Genomic DNA, 17,187 nt, shown 5'->3' on the forward strand with positions numbered 1-17,187 from the left:
TAATTTCACATGTATTAGTCGTAGTGCAGTTTGTTGCAATATGATTCTTGGTTTTCATGGCATGTAATAATTGTAAACAGAGGATGAAGGGTTTGGCAAAGATAGTAAAACAGAGCCTGGGTGAGAATGTCCCCATTGTCTCTGTGATTTCAACTAAGAACACATCTTAATGGTACCGGGAGTAGCACCCGCTGGGGTAAGGTGCATGTAAAAGGGAAGACAATCATAGTTTGATAGGATTATCAGATGCTCTGCCTCTCTTCCACCCGGACTGGTGGCCAACACGAAGGGAACCTGGTTAAGATGAGGTACAGCATCTAAGAGGATATTATAGGGATAAAAATTTGGATTAAGGGATATAAAGGGGTGGGTCCCAATCTCGAGTTCAAAGGTCAGGCCTAGTAGTTGATTAATTAACCCATAAATCCCCATACAGGGACCCCAGCGGTGGCGTATCAGCAAAAAAAACTGACTGATTAATTAAACTGTTATAAGAGACTGTTGCAGCATGGCATGTCCTAAACTGTTAGATCATTTGAGAATAATTGGCTCGGCATGCCTGATCGTGTGGGTGGGAACTGGCATAAAACCTGCTACAACCCCTGCTGCAAGTAGACTCAATCGTGTTTCAAGGGAACTGCATGTCAATAATTTTTTATACATGTCATAAAAGAATGCAAAGCGTCAGGGTATCTCTAGTTGCTGGGTGTGCTCACATATCCCAATTCAATCCAAGGGAGGCATTCCACTCAGACCAGTCCCCCTAACTTCCCAAGAAATAGCGGAGTGGGTAATAAATCAAATTGAAATTAATGGGAACAGAATGCGAGATAGTGGCTGGATGAGTGCGAGAACAAGTAAGACAATGTTTGTGAGAAAGCAATGGAAGGAGTACACAATCACAACAAAATGTGAAACCAAATTTCGGGGGTGGTACCAACCTAATTATGATCAGACTCATAAACCTCCTTTTCTAATCCTTACAAATACACCAAGAACTAATGGAGCAATATGTCTGAGTAAGAATTCAGTAAGGGGTGATGTAATGGGATGGAGTAATTGCACTCAGTATATAAATATGACAGAAACCAGCATCAGTAGTACCATCAGATGGAAGCCTTGCACAGGTGGCCAAATTTACATAGATAGAATAAACGTAAAGAATTCCCCTGCAATTACTGCGTATAATGAAACCTACTTTATTTGTGGCCATAAGGCATACCCATGGTTGCCTCAAAAATGGACAGGATCATGTTACTTGGGATATGTGATCCCATATGTCTGACACTCATCATCCCTGCCTCAATATCCTACTGGGCAACGAGTAAAGAGGGTAATTACTGAGGCAGACCGATTCTGGGCCATTGCTTTCCCTAGGTGGGGAGTGAGCATGGCCACCAGAGAAATTATAAAATTAGCCAAAATCTGGGAAATAGTTGCTAATGATATGGCAGAAGCCTTAAAGGAAATAAGTGCAGAGATGATAGCCATTCGTATGGCCACCTTACAAAACCGTATGGCCCTTGATTACCTATTGGCAGAGAAAGGAGGAACATGCGCACTAATTGGATCTGAATGTTGTACCTACATACCTGATAGTTCAGAGAATATTACTAATTTGGCTGATCACATTCAAAGGGAAATTGAGAAATTCAAGCAGCCCCCTTCATTCACTCATTGGGGCTGGGCAACAGGATGGCTGGGTTCTATTGGGACTTCTCTAGTTCAGGGACTAGTCATATTTGTTGTTATAATTCTTATAGCCTATTGCTTTGTCAAATGCTGCTGTGTTATGATGTCCAAGCTGGGTACACATATAGCGCCCACAAATTTGATGGTGCAAATAGCGGTGACACAGGATGAGGTGCAGGAGGAGTTTGAACGTCTGGGTGGAATAATGCTCTATTAGAGTATTGTCCTTTTTTATATATAAAGGACAAAAGGGGGGAATGTGGAAAACCATAAAGAAATGCCTGACCATATTAACTTTCTAATACACCTAAACCATAAAGAAATGCCTGACCATATTAACTTTCTAATACACCTAAACCATAAAGAAATGCCTGACCATATTAACTTTCTAATATGGTATTAATTTTCTAATACCCTTAAAACCAAAAAAAGAAGAAATGCATGATGGATAAGTTGACCATGTTAACTGACCAGCTGAATATAATAGAAAGCTTATGTTTTAGTTCTCACCAAAGACACACAGAAGAGCTATTGTTTGCTTATGTGATAATTGTCTGACTAACAGAAATGAATGACCATATAGCCTTGAGACTAGGTACAGACCCACTGATAAGAAAAACTGTTACTAAGGAAACATACTTTCCCAGACAGTGTTTAAAAAAATCACGAGGCAGTCATGAGGAACCAGAGGGTGGGTTCCCTATTTTGATTGACTAACCACTTGAACTAATAAAGAATGTACATGTATGCCCATATTCTATGATAGACAGACATTACTAATTAAACTGTATAAATGTGAACTGTTTTCCTTTGTTCAGTGAAGAGGTTGTTCTGACCATCGTTTAGAACACAGCTTCCCTTGATATCAAGTTTCTTTTAATTAAAATTCTTACTTGTCTGAAAATAAGTGTTTGGAGTTAATGCATTGTATATAATAGGTAATTAAGTTTTCGACAAATATTCCTTATATTTATTTCCTCTTGTAAAATGTAGGAATATCTCTAGATATGAAAGTCCAAGAAACACTGGGATAGATTTTAATCATTACCACTGGGCATTATGCCCATTTGTGAAGTGCCTTGGGATGTTCCTTATATTAAAAGAACCATATATAAATGCAAGTTGTTGTTACTGATTTTGTAGATTAATAATGCATGTTTTAATGAATGTCTCATTCCATCTATTTATTTTCTAAAAGGACTCCCCTGATTCCTAAAGCCTGTCAAGAGCATTCATTTACTATACAACTAAAATTATTTAAGTTTGCAACTTATAACAGCTGGAATCATATGGGCTTTTTGTATCATGAATAGAAATCAACAAGAAATATACTCGGTGAAATAATACAGGTTCCAGTGCAGAAACTATAAACCCCAAAGGTACTTGGAACAAGTGACCTGAAGTTCTTTAGCTGCTACTAGAAGGAACTCTGATGAAAGAAAAATTATGAGGCATCAATTTTGCTGAATATGTTGTCTTTAAATCAATCTGATAAATCAGTGAGATTTACTAATTAATATTTTTCATTATCAGTGTTAGCTGATTTCTCCATTATTGTCGCAACTATAGGTTGTTAATCCATCAACAATAACTTCTGTGTGATTCTAGCCCAAGTGGTTATAAAATAGCAAGTTTAATAGATTGACTTGCAACAGAGTTGCACTACAGCTGTCTTCAACATTACATTCAACAGTATTATAGTTATAATACAACTGTCTACAGATTACATTAAATGACAAGCAAACAATCCAACCTGATGGACTTCCAACCGTGCCCTCTTGAGAGGTCTAACTTTTGGGAGGCAGCATGCCCTATCTTTATACTATTTGGCTGTGTTGTTCTGTACGTAAGCACCGCTGGTCTTATCTCATGGTCGTAAGTCTTCCCACCATGCTGACGTCATGTTAGCAACTCAAGATAAGCTGTTTTACATAACATAGCTAATGATCTCAACCTCCATCTCTGTTTACAAGCTGTCGTATTCTTACAATCAGTGAGAATAAGAAGTATATTGTTTGTAAACGAACATTAATTCCCTTCTTACATTAAGTAGTTTGATGGTTGGTAACAAACAATGTAGACATGACTGCACTCTTTATGCTTATTATAAAATGTTTCAGATTTGAGAAAGTATTGAAAATTTCCATTAAATGCTCACCTTGTTTGCATCTTCATCTCTGGTTCTGACCTCTTTTTCATAGCTTTAGATCTCCTACAGTCCTTTTGTTGTGGTCTCTACTCATAATTGTTCTTCTGTAAATCAAAATATTAATAATACCTCATATTAAAATATATCCCTCTCTTTAACATGCATGATCTGAGAGATGAACACAAACAAATGCCGACAGTGATTCCAGATATTGTGGATCCCACCACTCAATTTGTACAAAAATATCATTGAGATATGGGCCTAGAAATTGGACTGTGCAGCACCCGTTTTTCAGGCAATAAATGGGCATTGAAGCGTCAACTATAGCATGCACTCATTTTACATAGAATTACATACAATGAACAGCACAGAAACAAGCCATTCGGCCCAACAAGTCCATGCCGGTGCTTATGCTGCACACTAGCCTCCTTCCACCCGTCTTCACCTAACCCTGCCAACATATCCTTCTATTTCTTTCTCCTTCATGTGTTTATCTAGCTTCCCCTTAAATGCATCTATGCTAGTCACCTCAACTATTTATTGTGGTAGCAAGTTCCACATTCTAAACCAATCTCTGGGTAAAGAAGTTTCTCCTGAATGCCCTATTGGGTTTATTAGTAACTATCTTTTTTCTATGGCCCCTTGTTCTGTCCTGCAAGTGGAAATATCTTCTCTAGATCTACCCTATCAAACCTTTTCATAATCTTAAAGACCTCTATCATGTCACCCCTCAGTCTTCTCTTTTCTAGAGAAAAGAGCCCCAGCCTATTCAAACTTTCCTGATAGGTATAACCTCTCAGTTCTGGTATCATCCTAGTTAAACTTCTTTGCACCTTCTCCAATGCCTCTATGTCCTTTTTGTAATATGAAGACCAGAACTGTTCTCAGTACTCCAACTGTGGTCTAACCAAAGTTCTATACAAGTTTAACATAACTTCCCTGCTTTTTAATTCTATCCATTTATGTAAAACACAAAAGGAAAAGCAGCCCAACCATGGCTAACAAAAGAAATTAAGGATAGTATTAGATCCAAAGAGGAGTCATATAAAGTTGCCAAAAAAAGTAGCAAGCCTGAGGATTGGGAACAGTTTGAATTCAGCAAAAAAGGACCAAGAGATTGATTAAGAGGGGAAAAGTAGATTATGAGAGTAAACTTGCAAGGAACATAAAAATGGACTGTAAAAGCTTCTGCAAGTATATAAAAAGAAAAAGATTAGTGAAGACAAATGTAGGTCAGAAATGGGAGAATTTATAATGGGGATCAAGGAAATGGCAGACCAATTAAACAAATACTTTGGTTCTGTCTTCACAGAAGAGGACACAAATAACTTCCCAGAAATGCTAGGGAACCAAGGGACGAGTGAGAAGGAGGAATTAAAGTACATTAATATTAGTAAAAAAAAGTGCTGGAGAAATTAATGGGACTGAAAGCCAATAAATCCCCAGGGCCTGATAATCTGCATCCCAGAGTACTAAAAGAGGTAGCCATGGAAATAGTGGATGCATTAGTTGTCATCTTCCAAAATTCTATAGATTATGGAACAGTTCCTGCAGATTGGAGGGTGGCAAATGTAACCCCACTATTTAAAAAATGAGGGAGAGAGAAAACAGGAAACTACAGACCGGTTAGCCTAACATCAGTAGTAGGGAAAATGCTAGAGTCTGTATTAAAGGATGTGATAACAGGACACTTAGAAAATATCAATGGGATTAGACAAAGTCAACATGGATTTATGAAAGGGAAATCGTGTTTGACAAACCTACTGGAGTTTTTTGAGGATGTAACTGGTAGAATAGATAAGGGAGAACCAGTGGATGTGGTTTATTTGGATTTTCAGAAGGCCTTTGATAAAATCCCACATAAGAGGTTAGTGTGCAAAATTAAAGCAAAATTGGGGGTAATACACTGGCATGGATTGAAAATTGGTTAACAGACAGGAAACAGAGAGTAGGAATGAATGGGTCTTTTTCGGGGTGGCAGGCAGTGACTAGTGGGGTACCGCAGTGATCAGTGCTTGGGCCCCAGCTATTCACAATATATATCAACGATTTGGCTGAGGGAACCAAATGTAATATTCCCAAGTTTGCTGACAACACAAAACTAGGTGGGATCATGAATTGTGAGGAGGATGCAAAGAGGCTTCAAAGCGATTTAGTCAAGTTGAGTGAGTGGACAAATACATGGCAGATGCAATATAATATGGATAAATGTGAAGTTATCCACTTCGGAAAGAAAAACAGAAAGGCAGAGTATTATTTAAATGGTGTTGGTTGGGAAATTGGTCGAGATGGAACTAGGAAAGGAGCCTTTACCCAGGGAGGGGGTTACAGAGTAGGCTATTATAGGGGAGATTATTATCCAAATCGAACAGGGTGTAGCTTGACTGCCTTCTTGGGGTGGTACAAGCCAGATTATAACAGAACCTCCCAACCCCCATTTTTGGCATTGGCAGACATATCAGCTGGAAAAGCTAATGGCACAATTTGTCTGATCAAAAATCATGATCAGGGACAGGATATGGGGTGGAGCAATTGCTCACAATACGTCGACATGACAAACGACCCAGACCGTGAATCGCGTAATGTGATGTCCTTGCCCAAATGTTCCGACCCTTCTTCCCATTTTAGAGATAGATGGTCACCGGAAGGCATTCCTGATTATAGCGCCTATAATGGACCTACTTTATTTGCGGTCACAAGGCCTACCCCTGGTTACCAGAATCTTGGACAGGATCTTGTTATTTGGGTTATGTTACACCATACACCCGGCATTCGACCTCCCTGCCGGAGCCGCCTCGCTGGCAAAGAGTGAGACGATCAATTACAGAAGTGGAGAGATTCTTCGCTATCTTGGTTCCCTGGTATGGGACCGCAAAGCTGGCAAGAGGGTCCATTAACGTGGCATCCATCCTAGAAAAGGTGGCCAATGATACCTCTGAAGCACTGGGTAAGTTTAGTGTGGAAATGGTAGCAATCCGCACGGTAGCCCTACAGAACAGAATGACCCTTGACTACCTTCTGGCTGAACAGGGAGGCACTTGTGCCCTAATAGGAGCCGAATGTTGTACCTACATCCCAGATAGCTCCGAAGAGATCACTAATCCGAAAGGAGGTAGAAAAACTTAAACAGCCTCCAGCCTCCACCTTGTGGGGTTGGGTGACGGGATGGTTAGGCTCACTAGGAACCTCATTGGTGCAAGGTCTAATTTTATTCCTTGTAATTATCTTCCTTTTATATTGCTTGTATATGTTGGTTAAATGCTGTTGCAACCAGGCGGCTGTAACCGCTGCCCCGCAGGTGAGACGCTTTGCAGGTTCCTGCAAACCATGTCTACATCGCACAGGGGGATGTTATGTTTGAGGGAAAGTTGTCTATGAAGTGATGTTGCGAAGCTATAAGTGGGGTGGGGTGGGGGAACTCCTTGGATTAAATTGGAATGATGAGGTTAATTAACCTATTGAAACCAGACTTTCATTGTGGCCACGGTGAAATTCTGGTTGGTATAAATTTGTGTGGAGCTACTAGTCCGGACATGTGGCGAAACACAGCAACAATTAAGGGAACATGTATGGAGTTAGTTTGTAGTGATGTAACTAGTGATGTCTGAGGTTTTAACTCTTGTGATTCTATATTAGAGAGAATCAAAGGGGGGACTGATAGAGAATTATCAGCTGTCACTGGGACTGATTAATAATAAAGTTCTAATTGTTGCTAAACTAGATGTTAGGCTATCACGCAATGTGGCACCAGGTGGCGGCAGAGGGAGCAATCACTGTCAGCAGTTAAGCTGTGTATGTGCAGGACCCTCATGTCTCTGTCTTTCGTCCAATCAGGATGAGACAGCAAATGACTCAGTTGTTGCTAAGCACAGGGGACCAATCACAGCATGACAATGCAGATCACCTGACATCAGTAAGCCAATGGTATGTGAACTGTATTCTCCACTGAATCTTTTGTTCTAAAAAACTTCTTTCAGTTGTTGACCACCATGACTGAAGTACTGTCATAAAGTTCACCTAAAATTACCATACCACCGGACTCTGAATCTTTTTTATGAGATCTTACAGAAATGTTGATGTATAAAGACGCCAGTCACTGAAAGCAAACATGCAGGTGCAGCAAGCAGTTAGGAAGGCAAATGGTATGTTGGCCTTCATTGCAAGAGGATTTGAGCATAGGAGCAAGGATGTCTTACTGCAGTTGTACAGGGCCTTGGTGAGACCACACCTGGAGTATTGTGTGCAGCTTTGGTCTCCTTACCTAAGAAAGGATATACTTGCCATAGAGGGAGTGCAGCGAAGGTTCTCCAGACTGATTCCTGGGATGGCAGGACTGTCATATGAGGAGAGATTGGGTCGACTCGGCCTGTATTCACTCAAGTTTAGAAGAATGAGTGGGGATCTCATTGAAACATGTAAAATTCTGACAGGGCTAGACAGACTGGATGCAGGGAGGATGTTTTCCCTGGCTGGGGGGCTAGGGGGGTCCAGAACGAGGGGTCACAGTCTCAGGATATGGGGGTAGGTCATTTAGGACTGAGATGAGGAGAAATTTCTTCACTGAGAGGGTGGTGAACCTGTGGAATTCTCTACCACAGAAGGCTGTGGAGGCCAAGTCACTGAAAATATTTAAGAAGGAGCTAGATAGATTTCCAGACACAATAGGCATCAAGGGGTATGGGGAGAGAGCGGGAATATGGTATTGAGATAGAGGATCATATTGAATGGCGGAGCATGCTCGAATGGCCGAATGGCATACTCCTGATCCTATTTTCTATGTTTCATTTAGAAATAACCCCAGTACCGTTTTTAAAAGAAAGCATTGCTACTTTTGGTGATTTGTGTATCTGTACCCCCAGATCCCGCTTATTTTCCATGGAGTATGTGGCCTTCATATTCTTCCTACCAAAATGTACCACCTCACACTTAACTATATTGAAATTAATTTGCCAATTACACGTCCATTCTGTAAGTTTATTAGTGTATCCCTGTATTTTGTCGCAGCCCTCCTCAGTATTAACTGTGTCCCCAATTTGGTGTCATCCACAAATTTTGAAATTGTACTTCTGATTCCTGAGTCCAAATCATTTATGTAAATGGTGAATAACAGTGGTCCCAGCTTTGATCCTTGTGGAACACTACTTCTCACCTTCTGCCAATCTGAGTAACTATCTTCAACCCCTACTTTCTATTTTCTGTATTGCAGCCAGTTTGCATTCTGCTACTTGTCCCCTGATTCCACGTGCTCTGACCTTGGTAATATGTGGTACCTTATCGAAGGCCTTTTGAAATCCAAATATATTACATCGACTACATTACCCTTGTCAACCCTTTCTGTTACTACTTCAAAGAATTCAATAAGGTTGGTCAAGCATGACCTTCTCTTTTGAAATCTATGCTGACTATCCTTTATTATAGTTTTGGTTTCTAGATGTTTTTCTATTACATCTTTGAGTAATGATTCCATTATCTTTTTTACCACCGACGTTAAGCTACCTGGTCTATAGTTCCCTGGACTTGTTCTATCTCCCTTTTTAAATATGGGAATCACATGAGCAGTCCACCAGTCCTCTGGCGCGATTCCATTTTCTAATGAATTTATAATATATATATATATATATATATACACACGTTATAGTGTCTCTACTATCTCTTCCCTAACTTCTTTTAATATGTGTAAATGCAATCGGTCTAGATCAGGGGTTTGATCCTCTCTAAGTTAGATTAGTTTATCAATTATCTTCCCCCCTTTCTATCCTAAATGTCTTTTATATCATTCTTGATCTCTTCTTCTAATGTCATGCCCACCATGTTAGTCTCCCTGGTAAATACTGAGGCAAAGTAATTACTTAATATTTCTGCCATTTCGTTGTCATTACCTGAGTTTATTGTGTGTATCCCTGGTGGCCCTATCCCTAGCCTGATTTTTCTCTTGTTATTTATGTGTCTGTAGAATACTTTACTATTTCTTTTTATACTCCTTGATAATTTACTTTTATAGATTCTCTTTGCCTTCTTAATTGTTTTTTGACTTCTTTCTTAACCTTTTTGTCATCCTCTCCTTTGTCTATGTACTTAGTGAATGCCTTTTTCGTTAGTTTCAATTTTGCCCTTATTTCTTTATTAATCCATGGTGTGTCATTACTAGCTAGTTTGTTCTTGCTTTTTAGTGGGACATATTTCTCCTGGACTCTATTGATCACCGCTTTAAATGTTTCCCACTGCTGTTCTATTCCTTTGTCAGTAAATGTTTCCCATTTATTTTCCCTCGTTCCGTTCTCATCCCCTTAAAATCAGTTTTTTTCAAATTTATTACTTTGGCCTTTGTTTTACTTTTGTTCTTCTCAATCCTTATTTTAAACTTTATTGTGTTGTGATCGTTGTTGCCTAGATATTACCCTACACTTACATCTCTTACCTCTTATTTTGCACTGGGTATTTGCTGCATGCCTTATTGGTTACAGCGCCCTGTAGTCGTCCAGAGCACCCACCTGAACGGGCATAGCCCCATTTCATGTGCAATTCAGGACCTGTGATATTGGATTGTGAATGAAAGCAGCACGCATCATATACCCAATAGTGATGGATTCAAACGTGCTTCAGATTCAAATCTCAGGCGAACTGCAGCCAAATCAGCTATCTTTAAATGCACTGCTGGATGCTTCCAGCAGAACGATAAGTACTTATCTGAATGTTGATAGGGAAGGAGCAGAAGTGCTCCTCCTGGCTCCACATTAAAACTGCAGGCCACTGATCCCCTCCCCTCTCCCAGATTCATGGTGGGTCCAGAGCTGGCGTCCCGCTGGTCAATGTCTGCCTTTTCTCGACCAGCGCATTGCTGGTCATGTCCTAATGACTCAAGAGGACCAATTTTCTGTGATTCTCTTGCTCAGTTTTGGCGAGGCAGTTTGTGGTTGCTCCTGCGTTCGCACCCAAAGTCTGGCACAAACCAATTTCTAGGCCATTGTCCCACGATCACCAATAGACGTCCACTGTCTTGCCCGAGCATTCATTTTTCATGTGTACAACCAGACAGTGTCCACTAGCTGTTTGAGCATTGCAAACATCACAACAGAGCTCGATCCTGTTCTCATCCACCTGCTTTCCAGAAGGAAAGGGTAGTGATCAGGATCAGGATCTTTGGCCTATTGTTTTCCTTTTTAAACCCAGGGGTGCTCCAACCGTTGCCCCAGCTGAGATGATCGAACTCAGATCAGAATCAAGCCCGTGAACCATCCGGGAAAAAGGGGATAGGAGCTGTGTCTCCCAATAAATTAATCATAGATGGTTATTGTAGTCCAAGAAATGACCAGCCTGACTTTCCCATACAATGGAGGTTGTACCATTCCAGGTTGAGGGATGGCAGAAAGTTATGGGGAAAATGTAAAAACAGATTTGAATCTGAAGCAGATTGGAACCTATAATTATTGGCTAATCAAATATTTTGGAAACCATGGGAGAAGATTGTCTTTGCGTGCTAGATGTAACAGAATAGTAAATTAGCTCTTCAAAAATGGTAAATGATTTTGCTACTGTGAAATGTCCTCCCCCCCTCCATTTGATAAACATTCACTGTGCAGACAGTTTACATTGCATTGTCACCTCAAGTCGATATTCTAGTTGGCACAAATGAGTTATACTGATGCAAACTCAACCTGGAATTTGGATGAAGATCCGTTTTGTTGGATCCTCACCAACTACTCTGCACATTAATTTGAGCAGTGCAGACACCACTCTCAGAATCTGCTGAAACCCTAATCTGCACCATCAGAAATAAACTGCCTAAACTAAGTGATAAAGTTAAACAGATTTATTAGCTTGTAAGTGTATGTGCCTAGTATTTTATCTCGGGCTTCCCCTTGGTGTATAGTGTGTTTTTTCTCAAACTTGTTCTAATACCCTTGAAGGTGCTTCCCCGGTGGAAGTAAATGAAGTGGCTCGGTGCTATGTGCCTATGAGAGCCTCTTGTGATATTTTTAATCCTTGGCCTAATCTAGTGTATATTTAGAGACAGAAAAATTAACAAAGATCGCACATTAATAATGACCACTAGAGGGAGCCCACTGCCCATTAACATGTATCTAAGGTGGCAGCATCTTCAGGAGAGAGGGCATAAAATACTCTTTAAAATTACCACCACAGATTTCCATATAATTACCAGCAGTAGGTCAGGACTCAAGTCTATCAGGTAGTTTTTTTTAATGCAGCAGTCTTGAGGGAATTGCGGTTGTGGTAGCTGTGGGATGAATCCCGAGGCAAGAAGTGAAATGGAGTTTTTTTTGGCTAATAGATTTCAACAGTCCCACAGTTGTCCGCAGGATGAGATCTAGCCAAGCGTGTTGATCTATAGCCATTTCTAAACCAGATTGTTTAAACAATTTATATTTCAGGACAATTCTATATATAATACACACATTATTTTGCTTGGGGGAAATGGGAATTCAAATAAAAAGGGTACTCTGAGGTTGAGTCACACTTCTTGGGGCAGAACAGAGGATGCTTCACCCTCGACTGCATCTTGAAGGGTACAAAAAAATCAATGTTCCTGCTATGAAATCAATTAGAGAGAAATAAATTCAGCTCATTATACTACAGTAAGTATTTCACTATGTCTAATAACTCATTTTCCAGATCATATTTTGGCCAGGAATCAAAAGCATCAGGGCACAAAGCAAATTAAACAAAATGAACTTCCTATGCTCTGTGGGAGCTTACCTGGACAGGTGCTCAGTTTTTGTCCTTTAAATATATGTTGTTTCAGGAAAAATCTGAAATAGTTACTCATTTCCAAATCATCCAATACAGAAGCATAAACCTGCCAAAGCACCGCATGCAGCTCCCAGGCACTTAATCATCTCAGTTATGTCTTTCACCACCTGACAGAAAACAGCTCGATTCAAATCAGCAGAAACACGTCGACAGCTGGATGCACTCACTCATTATCCCTCATTAAATCAATGATGGAACAAAATGCAGATTCACTGCCTGACAGCTACAAAAAAACCTCAGGATTTCTTTTTTTTTGTCTGTAAAAATTTTATTATTTTGACATGCCATATCATCTCGCAAACAAAACTTGTATTTCTAAACTCTGCATTTTTAAGTTGAATCTTAGTAGACTCAGAAATTTCAGAAGCAACCTTAAAAAAGCTGTTTTAATTAAAATCTTTCCAACAGTCATAAAACAATAACCATTTTTTTGTTATGCCAGCAGAAAAATGGAGGCAGTGAGTCACATACTCATCTCTGACTTGTGCAAAGCCACATCATTTATTGTCATAAATAGCAGCCAAATTATGGGTTATTTTGGTTCTTGTTTGCATCTACAAAAGGAGTTAGAAGTTCCTGAATCACATGGCTATTTGAACAAAAAGGTTTTTGGTGAGAGAAAAAACTAACTTTTAGTGAATGAGGTTTCTACTGCATTTAAAGAAACAGAAATCTATTGGAACCTACAAATTAGTGTTAGCAACATTAATAGATGAACACCACCAACTTATATTTATATAGCACCTTTTGATGTAGAAGGAAAGGGAGGTGGATGGGCTTAAGGAAGGAATTCCAGAGCTTGGGGCCTAGGCTGCTGAAGGCACAGCCACCAATGGCAGGGCGAAGGGGGGTACACAAGAGGCCAGATTCAGAGGAACGGATATTCAGGAGAGGTGGTTGTCGGGCTAGGACAGGGAGGGGCAAGGTCATGAAGGGATTTAAACACAAGGACAGGAAGCCAATATATGTCAGTGAGGACAGGGTGATAGGTGAGTGGGACTTTGTGCAGGATAGGATACGGGCAGCAGAGTTTTGGATGAGCTGTAGTTTATGCAGTGTGGTAGAAAGAAGGCCGGCCAGGAGAGCACTGAGGTAAAATAATCTGGAGGTGACAGATGAATTGCAGATGGTTTCAGCAGATTGGTTGAGGTAAGTGGGCGATGTTATGGAGGTGGAAGTAGGGAGTCTTTGTGATGGAGAGGAGAAGGGGTTGAATGCTCAACATTTAACTAGGACACAGAGATTGTAAATAGTCCGGTTCAGCCTGAGATAGTGGCCTGGGAGGGGGATGGAATTGTTGTCAAGGTATGGAGTTTAACACATTTGTATGACATTCCACTGCCTGCTATTTTAGCACAGACATGAGCCCATTTACTTCTAGCCTTTGACGTTTTTAATTCCTATCTAATCCTAGGGCAGGTAGCCGTTTTATATAATTTGAGGAAAGAACAACAAACTGGTAAAGTATGGTTTTTAACAGGTGTTATTTTAAAACAAATCAGGAGCTGTAACTATCTGTACACCATTAAGTGGGCATGTTTTGTGACTATTAGCCCACCACTGGAACAGAAACAAACACTTCCAGTGGCTGTAAAAAACGATAGGCAACAATTGTCACTGCAGAGACTGCTTCAAGTAATTTTCATAGCTTATTTTAAAGCTTACAATTAGGTAAATCCAAGGAACATCCAAAGCATATTTTTTAATATAAACAAATCATTGAAAACAATCAAATTTCATCCCATTGTGCTACACAATGTGGGACTACTCTTTATTTCCAATGATGTCTTTCACAGTTTTCACTATTGCCGTTGCATCAATCTCAAACTTTTCCAGTAGCTCAGCTGATTTTGCACTATATGCTACACCAGACACCGCCAGGCGGTGCACTACAATGGAAGGATCCAAAGCAACAGCAGCTACCATTGCTTCACCAAGACCACCTGGAAGCAAACAGAAAAGCTTAAATGTTGTGACTGTAAAAATAGATGTACTAGGTAGAATAGCCATAGTAAGCTTTTGTTTAATATAAAATATATACACAAACATATTAAAGACTAATTCTACAGTGGTTGCAAAAGTACAAGATCGGGCCTGGAGTATAGTAGACATTATAACAACTTGCATTTTTATAGCACCTTAAATCTAGTAAAACGTCCCCAGGCACTTCACAGGATAGTAATCAAATAAAATTTGACACTGTGCCTCATAAGGAGATATTAGGACAGGTGAGGTAGGTTTTAAGGAGCATCTTAAAAGGCAAGTAGAAAGGTTTAGGGAGGAAATTCCAGAGTTTAGGGCCTAGGCATCTAAAGGCACGGACACCAATGGCAGAGCGATTAAATCAGGGATGTGAAAGAGGCCAAAATCGGAAGAGTGCAGAGATCTCGAGAGTTTTAGGGCTGGATGAGGTTAAAGAGATAGGGAGGAGCGAGGCCATGGAGGGATTTGAAAACAAGGATCAGAATTTTAAAATCAAGGCATTGCCGCACCAGGAGCCAATGTAGGTCAGCGAGCACAGGGGTGATGGGTGAATGGGACATGGTGCAAGTCGGGATACAGGCAGCAGAGTTTTGGATGAGTTCAAGTTTATGGAGAGTGGAAGATGGGAGGCGACCAGGAGAGCATTGGAATAGTCGTTGTTGTAGTTGTAGAGTCGCACTGCAGCAACTCGCCAAGGCTTCTTCGACAGCACCTCCCAAACTGGTGACCTCTACCACCTAGAAGGACAAGGGCAACAAGCGAATGGGAACAACACCCTCCAAGTCACACACCATCCTGACTTGGAAATATACCGCTGTTCCTTCATCGTCGCTGGGTCAATATCCTGGAACTCCCTACCTCACAGCTCTGTGGGAGTACCTTCACCATGTGGACTGCAGCGGTTCAAAAAGGCGGCTCACCACCACCTTCTCAAGGACAATTAGGGATGGGCAATAAATGCTGGCCTTGCCAGCGACGCCCACATTCCATGAATGAATAAAAAATGTCTAGAGGTAACAAAGGCATGGATGAGGGTTTCAGCAGCAGATGAGCTGTGGCGGGGTGGAGACAGGCAATGTTATGGAGGTGGAAGTAGACGGTCTTGGTGATGGAGAGGATATGGGGCCGGAAGCTCAGCTTGGGGTCAGAAGCTCAGCTCAGGGTCAAATTGGGTGCCAAGGTTGCGACTGGTCTGGTTCAGCTTCAGACAGTGGCCAGGGAGAGGGATGGAATCAGCACCTAGGGTACGGAGCTTGTGGTGGGGACCAAAGACAGTGGCTTTGGTCTTCCCAGTATTTAGTTTGAGGAATTCTTTGCTCATTCAGTAATGGATGTCGGACAAGCAGCTTGACAAATCAAAGGCAGTGGAGAGGTGGTGGTGGGGTGGAGCTGGGTGTCGTCAGCGTCCGCGTGGAACCGGACGTCATGTTTTCGGATGGGGGACAGCATGTAGATGAGAAACAGGAGGGGGCCAAGGATAGATCCTTGGGGGATTCCAGAGGTAGCGGTACAGGAGCGGGAAGAGAAGCCATTGCAGGTGATTCTCTGGCCATGACTGGATAGGCATGGATCCAAGCGAGGGCAGTCCCACCCAGCTGGATGACAGAGGAGAGGCGTTGGAGGAAGATGGTGTGGTTAACCTTATCAAAAGGTGCAGACAGGTCGAGAAGGATGAGGAGGGATAATTTACCATGGTCAGTTATATGGGATGTAATTTGCAACTTTGATAAGGGCCGTTTCAGTGCTGTGGCAGTGTTGGAAACCTGATTGGAGGGTTTCCTCATTAACCATTCATGAGAAAAGATAAGAATATAGTAGGCGAATAATAAGTCAGTCAGTCAAGAAAACATAGGGGAGTAGCCAGTATGAATAGGGTTGTGTTATGGATGTACTGGAGGAAGACAAGGAAGGCCACACTGATTCACGGTTTCTCATTTGTGAGTACAATGAGCCAAGAGACAGATCTTATTGCGCAGGCTCGTTGAAGGGGGATTAACCAGTTATTGATTTAGTTATAACACGTTAACATAATCCCTTTTAATTTGAAGAATATGCAAATAATATACAGGCATTCTAACAATTTCAGACAGGCAAGTGAAAGACTGAAGATGCTGTACAGAAGAAAAGGGGGCAGAGACATGATATATTAGATCTCCCACCCACACTACATTCCCCCAGGATTTTTGTGTTATGAGCCTGCACCATCAGCATTCCATGATTAGCATGGGGTGGGGAGGAGGAGCAACTAAGCACAGGAGTGCCCCATGGAAGCTGGTGGTGGGGTTTGCACCATAACCCTCCTTAGGAAGGATTGAGAGTCCAAGAACAATGTGAAGAGGAAATTGGCAAAAGGTAAATTGTTCCTTTTATTTCCAGCAGGCCTACACACTAACTTCTCACCTCAGAGAGTTGGGTTTGAATTTAGTTCATTTCCTCTCTTTCAATGATTGTGAATGTCTCAAATTTTGGATTGAGTTAATGCAGTTTTCCCATAATAGTCTCATGGAGACAAGAAATTTGTCAGCCTAGAAGCACGGCTGAAATTGGAAACAGAAATATCATTTTGGGGCACTTTGAATTGATATTTTGAAGCT

The 17,187-nt window shown here is 41.0% G+C and overlaps 1 protein-coding gene across 1 annotated transcript in view; it reads right to left on the minus strand.

Moving 5' to 3' along the window:
* Positions 1 to 12,852: 12,852 nt before the first annotated feature.
* LOC137334173 (transketolase-like) overlaps positions 12,853 to 17,187 on the minus strand; it is a 40,752-nt gene continuing 36,417 nt past the window's right edge. Inside the window, exon 14 of the mRNA XM_067998734.1 lies at positions 12,853 to 14,553. Coding sequence (XP_067854835.1) covers positions 14,375 to 14,553 — 179 coding nt within the window. The 3' untranslated portion in view covers positions 12,853 to 14,374. The remainder of the gene's footprint in view (positions 14,554 to 17,187) is intronic.

The sequence above is a fragment of the Heptranchias perlo genome, chromosome 17, assembly GCF_035084215.1.
Source record: "Heptranchias perlo isolate sHepPer1 chromosome 17, sHepPer1.hap1, whole genome shotgun sequence".
In the NCBI taxonomy this organism is placed as follows: Eukaryota; Metazoa; Chordata; class Chondrichthyes; order Hexanchiformes; family Hexanchidae; genus Heptranchias; species Heptranchias perlo.